Source organism: Penaeus japonicus, unplaced genomic scaffold (assembly GCF_977035675.1).
Source record: "Penaeus japonicus unplaced genomic scaffold, GWHDUDI00000001_assembly GWHDUDI00000017, whole genome shotgun sequence".
NCBI lineage: Eukaryota > Metazoa > Arthropoda > Malacostraca > Decapoda > Penaeidae > Penaeus > Penaeus japonicus.
The window spans coordinates 8,997,746-9,005,245 of record NW_028234419.1 but is presented as its reverse complement, the minus strand read 5'-3'; the positions used below and the strand labels follow the sequence as shown (position 1 = coordinate 9,005,245).

General features: G+C 37.0%; 1 protein-coding gene across 1 annotated transcript in view; it reads left to right on the top strand.

Moving 5' to 3' along the window:
* The window catches only part of LOC122266517 (uncharacterized), a 118,344-nt gene that overhangs the window by 51,331 nt on the left and 59,513 nt on the right, over window positions 1-7,500 (top strand). Inside the window, exons 3-7 of the mRNA XM_086545764.1 lie at window positions 1,420-1,506; window positions 3,947-4,117; window positions 4,469-4,569; window positions 5,442-5,938; window positions 6,518-6,541. Of these exons, the coding sequence (XP_086401890.1) occupies window positions 1,420-1,506; window positions 3,947-4,117; window positions 4,469-4,569; window positions 5,442-5,938; window positions 6,518-6,541 (880 nt within the window). The remainder of the gene's footprint in view (window positions 1-1,419; window positions 1,507-3,946; window positions 4,118-4,468; window positions 4,570-5,441; window positions 5,939-6,517; window positions 6,542-7,500) is intronic.

Here is a 7,500-nt window from a genome sequence, read left to right as displayed (position 1 = left end):
TCCTTGGAGACGTCTCAGAAGGTGTGGATTCCTTTTGTGCGGTTTAAGAAATGATCAGTCATCATTATGGAAATTCCCTATTCATCTTGGGGGCCGGATAATGAATGTGTTAAACGAAGCGCTGTAATATGCATCCTTGTTAATGATAAGTACACATTCATTCGATTTCAATTTATAATATTTTTTTTCAGTAATGCGTTCGACGAGAGATGAAATGTTGGAAATTTGTATTATATATATTCGTAAAAATACATTTATAGATACTAATTGATAATGTATGTTTTACGTACATATCCCTGTACAAGATACTGGTAACCATGGTTACTCGAGACAACAAAAATCCGAGAAGATGAAAACAGAATTTAAAAACAGATCGTACATAGTTTCAAAATCTTGCAGTAGCATGATAATATTCATAGGCATTTATTTATGAACACAAACATACACACACGGACACAACCATAGACACACACACACACACACATCTTTCCCTATAACATTACAGTTGATATCATATCCTTACCAGCAATCCTATTCCTGGGATTCTTAGGATGCTACTTAAGGCAAGTCCGGGACGCCTTCAGAAAGTAGTCAGTCAGCTGACCATATACCACACACATTACTCACCTCCATTACTCTATATATAGTCAAGGGTAGAGAGAAGGGAGCAAAGTGTCATGTTTGGCCGACATGTGTTATGGTGTTGGCTATTTTGACTGTGTTACTAAGCTAAAATATATCCTGATGCGTTTCTCACTCGGGGTCTTGCTATGACACGTGTCAGTCGAACATTGTGGCCAAAACCGGCTTGATTTTGTCCAGTCTGGAAATTTCACTAGAGATTTCTGACCTTGAGAATGTAGGGTACATATGGATGTACATGTGAATATGGTTTCTGATTGTGTATTTCTATATTCCATCTATCAACATATCTATACATGTGTGCGTGTGTGTGGGTGGATGTATTCACAGCATGTATGTATGTATCTGATTTATCTCTATATCAATGTATATGACGCGTACACACACACCACACATACAAGAGTGTATGTGCATATGCAGATTTACCTTCGCCGTTACGCCAGTATTATCCAAATTATTGTCCTTATTTGAATATTGGTATTGCATTTATCATCATTATCTATATTCATGCACTGGGAAAAGTTCCTGTCAGTTCCCTTAACCCTTTTGAATCCTCGCTCTTTCAACCTCTGTCTTTTTTTGTTTGTTTTTTATTGTTATTACCTCTCATGATTTCTCTCTTTCGCATGATTAATTACTGCATCGCTATGTCAGAATGTAACGAAATTGAATTTATTTAAGACGATATTTTCTTCAGATGTTTAGGAGATATTTTCTTTCTATCTTTATGTATCCCTTAATTCAATCCTTTTTTAATTTGTATTTCTTATGTTTCAGAGATTACAATGACCACAAGGCAGTCAAAGAGGCCTCGGGCTCCACCACCTCCCTCAACTCGCTAAGCAACTACGACAGTGGAACCAAGTAAGTGTAGTCGCTGGGGGAAGTGGTCAGGTCTTATTAAGGTTCTAGTTGCGAGGTGAAAGGGGAAGGGGAGGGGAACCAAGAACCATGTACCATTACAGGTGGAAGGATTGGGGGGAGGGACCAAGAGCGAACCAAGGGAGAGGGGGAAGGACTAAGACCGAATCATGGACCATGAATCATTAAAGGTAGGAGGAAGGAGGGGGGATAGGGAGGGACTAGGAACGAACCACGAACCATTACAGCTTTGCAGACCCTCAGAGGTGTCGGTTCTGCAAAATTCTCTCTTGTTGGAGATGGTGTAAGGTGTGGAGTGGTTTCAAGTTCTGAGTCTTTTAAGTTCAAACACTAAAACTTTCGATTGGACTGGATTGCGTCAGAGTTCACTCTTGGGTTATATTATCTACCTCCCTTTGCCTAATCAGAATGTGCAAAACCCTTTCCCTATATCAACGAATTACATATTGGTTGAAATTAGGACTCCACCAAAATGTAAATAAAACCCAATTTTGTATTCTCTTTTATCATCAAGATCTTTTTTCTTCTTTTTTTTCCTTTTTCAAGTCTTAAAGGAATATCCAACGTGACATGAACATGTTTTGAGTAATTTTCTTCCTCTATCAGGCCTTTTCTTATCCCAGTTTGAAAGACAGTTGTTTTTTAAGACTGTGCTTTGCGTGTGGCTACCAGAACACAGTAGGTCCAGGTGTTGTGTGCCACGCGACAGGTAGTGGAAATAGAAATATAGTTGAGCTTGCACAGCCGGCAGACAACGCAAGCAACGGCAGATTTGCAACACAGGGGAGGCAGTTAAAGTTCGTTTCTGGAGGTGATTTACAGCCTCGTTGACTTTGCATTTCGATGGTTAAAGGATCATTTCCTTTGATTAGATGATTGTATTTATATAAAAACGTTAGATTTGTACATCATTTATATATAGGCCTATAAGTGTGTTCAGGTATTAATACATTTTTTTTTTCTTTACAATATTCCAGTCATACTATTGCCCAAAAAAATGATAAGAGAGAGAAAAAAGACATATATTTGCGTATAAATATTATGAAAAAAAATCTTATTTGCAACATTACGTCTCTTCTTTTATCAATTGCCTCATTCCGTGTTGCTATTCTCTCGTTGCTAAGTGTTCGTCCGGTCTTTTAGTATAGCTTATTAGCACCCTATGTCCAACTCGTCCGCAAAGCTGATGTTTCTTCTAAATATAACGAAAAAAAAAACTAATTATCTAAACAAAACACCTATAACCATACGTCGCATATCTCATTATGGAAAAATGAGATGTCTATAAATGGCTAAAAGGTATAAAATGTATTAACCCAAAAAAGAAAAAGCCCAAAACAAAATAAAAACAAATGAAATGCCATTACCAATCTCACCAGCTGCTATTGCTTTTTTGCGCATTGCTATTACCACGACATGCAGGTCCGCTGGCAATCGAAAAATCTCGAAAATCATTTCTCATCGTTTGATTGTGTGTGTTTCTCCCTGATCGTCCCTATGAAATTATTTTTTATTTTATTTTATTTTTCACTTTTTTATTTCTTTGTGTGTTTCTCTTCCTATTTATGTTCGTATTTGATTAACGTAACTGATTATCTATTTTCCTTTTTTTTATTTGTTAATTATCATTTTTCTTATGTTTCTTTCCTCACTTAGTTTCATTTCATGTGCATGATTTCACTTCATAGGGCAACATTATTAACCGTGAGTGGCCAAATCTGTGAGTGTTCGTACAGGCATCTGCAACGAGGCACGTATCCAAGAACGCAGATTGTGACGTCATTATTTTGCTGATAGTGAGAATACAGTGATTTAGGTTTTGTTTTTTTGAAACTAACCTTATGATTTGATCTTGTTTTCCTTATCTATCGGTTCTTAATTTCAATATCTTGTATATTATGATTTTATGAATCTTTTGTTATTTCTGCTCAAATTAATTTTAGTTTTGTTTACATTTTGTTTATATTATTATTTCTACTTTTATAACATGTTATATCTGCAGTTGATGATTCTATTGGTTATATGTGTAAAAGGAAATTTTCATAAAACATGAGGCATATAATCAGCTGATGCATCCAGTTCTTATGGCATCGTCATGGTAAAAGAACCGAAGACAGATTATGTCTATAAAATAACCCATCGTCAACTTGAAAGGAAAACTATTGCAATTGTCAAAAATCAATATAACCAATATTTCCATCAACTGAAACGCCCCCCCTAAAAAATTAATAAAAGAAAACGTAAAAAAAAACGAGAGAAAAAGTGAAAGAAAAAAAGAAAAAAAAAAGCAAAGCGAACCCGCCGCCGGACAGACGCCAGCCTGCACGCCTTTGCCGCCCATTGCAACTGACGTGGTCTCCTCTAACCCCGTGTTTCCTCTCCCGCTGCTGCAACACGGAACAAACAGTAGCTTTTCCCGTAGACAAGATGATGGCAAGGATTCGAGTGGCTACGGCTCCAGGGATTCCCTTGTGTCATCCTCCAGAGTCAAGGATGAGGTCGAGGGTTACAGAAGGACACGCTCCGACCTAACACCGGATATTATCGCCAAGGCCAACGAGGAATACGACAGAGACCAGAGGGCTGCGTCCAAGTGAGATGGGTGTTTAGGCTAGAGCGCAATAAGCTGTGTCTTTGAACGTTCTTCTAACTAACTTACGTGTACTATCTATTAAAAAAAAAAAAAAAAAAAAAAAATCACATGTGGCTTCGATATGCTACTGTCTAGGTCGAGAGTACTAGCTAGAGTGAGTCGTCCTTCGACACTCACATTCTAGATATCTAGTGTGATTAACGATAGAAACGTTTAGAATGATAACTTTTTATATTCTTCTAATGTCCTAGATGTAAGGTGCATTATACCTTGTTTTTTTTTTCTTCTACATATGTTTAACAAAGCCGCGTTCCTTCTTTCTATATACTGATCCCCCGTTTGTCCCCTTAGGTTAAATTCCTGGGATAAGTCTAGGCCGGTATCATGGTCAGCCCAGGACCTGCGGAAGGCCGTAGACGATGCCAAGGAACAAATTCGGTCTTCAAGAGAAGGTTGGTTCTTTCGATGATCGTGTTTATAATTTTTTGAATAAGTTAATCAAAAACGGTTGGATTCATGGTGGTAACGTGTCAGCATAAAGGGAGGATTATTTATCCTTTTGTATATATTTAGATCGCCTATTTATGTATTTAATAACACCCCCGCCCACTATTCCATTTACTGTATATTTTGATATGTCACATAAACAACGTGCATAACGTTCATGTAGAATTATAGGCCTATATAAAATTATTTGGACAAAATTTTAATTTACTTAAGTGGTTCTCTAATTAATTCTTGTCAAAGCATCACTTTGTTGAGCAAAAGCACCATCTTATAGTATTTTTCTTTATTTATTCAGTGGTTTACTGCATAAGTATATGATCAGAACGTCATTTCCAATTAGAAATCCGGCAACTTTTGGCATCTGTTAAACATCAGCAAATGCCAAGTACTGCCAGATTCGTAACTTCATGATTTATCTCTATTTTATTTCGAATTTGTTACCATCAGATCTTCTTTATTCGTCATATGATTGATGACTTGGTGTGAATGAAAATTACGATTGAATAACAAAGGCACGACTCATTCTTGAAACGCAATTACTTCCTAATCAATTGTTTGACTGTTTGCTGCCAGTAATAATTTTCTCTGACTTGGGATATTTCCTGAGATTTTTATTCGTCTACGATAAGCCGTTTTTTTCACACATTAGAGAAAAACTAGGAATATTCCTGAGAATCTTTATACATTCCGGGCTAGATGCTATGCTAATTACACGATATACATTTATCCCATGGAAGGTAAGCCTGTCGGTACATCTTTTGAATCTACAGTAAACAAATGCTTATTCTTGCCCTTTCGACCACGCTGCCCCTTCCAGACCTCCACCGGCTCTATGGCAGCACCAAATCGTTATCGCAAGGCCTGGATAGCGACCTCAGGGACAGCTCCAATGACTTATCCACGAATAACGACTCCACCTATTCCTTCTCCTCGTACCTGGCCATGCGCACCAAGTCCCCAGCCCGGCCTCCTCTGGGTCGGACGTCCTCCTTGCAAGGCACGGCGTCCACGTCCTCTTCGGCGAGACGGAGCGAGGAGGAGGCTACCCCGTCCATCAAGGAGGAGAAGGAGACGAAGAGCTATTCGAGTTACTCTAGCTACTCGAGCGAAAGCAAGACTCCGAAGTCCTTCTTATCTCCCATAACGGAGGCGAAGACGACGAGTAAGTACTCGACGGAGGACAAGAGCGACACCGCGACGGCCAACGGCAAGCCTCCGAAGCCTCCGTCCAGACTCAAGCTCTCGTCCAAACTCTTAGATATTAAGGAAACGCCGAAGGAAGAGAAGCCCAAGAAAAATATCTTGAGTCTCAGGGTAAGTTGCAGACAATTTGACTTGGAGAAAGTTTTTATTTTTTGTTTCTTTACCTTATTTATCATTTCTTTCGTGAAAGTTTGTTAGAAATTTAAAAGGAATACAATAAAATATCAGTTTAAAAGAATTGCCAAATGTGATCGTAATATTGAACTATAAATACAACAATAACGCAGTAATGTAAATATGCGTAAAACGTATTTACATACTGGCACATGTGCAAATGTGCACGTGGAGCAACGTTCATAGATAAAAAGATAGCTTGTTCAAGCAATCTTTTTAATCTATCTGAAAAGATTCCTTTCAATTTTGACAAAACTTCGACCAACAACGAATTATTATTTTTCCTTTGTTATTTTACTACATGTTTTTTACCATAAGGAAAAAAAAAGATTTTTGAGTATTATTTTTCTCGCCATGAGCAGCAACTGTGTTTAAATCGATCAGTCACATCTAAGAGGGAAATAACCATGTGACTAATCATTTAAACACATAATCAAATTATTATTTCTCTCTCTCCTACCTCTTTAAATCTGTCGAAAAATGTCCCATTCTCCCTCACACATCTTTACTCTCCAGGGCGACGGATACGGGAGCAGTTCAGTAAGTACTGGAACAAAAATGCTGGTGGTTGTTTGTACCATTACCTGAGTCCTTTTTTTCACTCTCTCTTTGTTGTCTTTTTCTTGTTGCTTAGACGATGAGTGTCAAACAACCACATAAACAGACATACACTTACAAAGTCGATGCCCGATTTGTTTACATAAGTCAGTGGGTTTCCTCTTCTTATCTGTTAAAAAGAACTTTAATATGTAACATAATGTGATTCGAAATGATGCGTTTTACACCTATAAATATCTAAATAAAGAGATTAAGTAAATAACTAAATAACACAGTCTTTAGAGAGGAAATTTTACTACTGATTATTATATTTTCTTTGTTCTTTTTCTTCTTTATTTAAAATGTTTCTTGCTGTTGCTTTTTTTTCTTAGTTGACTTATCTCTTCTGTGCCAAAAGACTTATACATAATTGATAACAAAATTCACCAGATATTTGAACATTATACCCACGAAGGAAAAAAAAAAAATAGTAACACATTTGAAGTGGATAACAAGAAACTACATCGACTTATATTTCTGTGAGTTCATAACACACACTCACAGACGTTTGGGGACATCTGTGTGTGATAACATTACGTCACTTCCTAGCAAGGAAAAAAAGAAGAAACACAGTCACTTTTTTTAACGTTAATTTATGTCTCTCATGTCGCGTCGTAAGGAACTAGTGAAAAAATAGAAATCTGTTGAGCTTTTTCTTTGTCCTTTTGTTCTCTGATAAAATATAGCGTTTCTGTGTAATAGATGATTGTTGGTAGTTTTCAATAGTATTATAGTACTGTGTATAGATATATCTAATAATAGACATGGAATATATATTTTGTTCGTGAAGTTTTATCATGATCAATATTATTATGACTCGGAAATTTCCTACCTTATTGTAACCACAGTCATTCACAAGCGTAGAATAAGAATAAATTAACATCACTTAGTTTAACATCCAA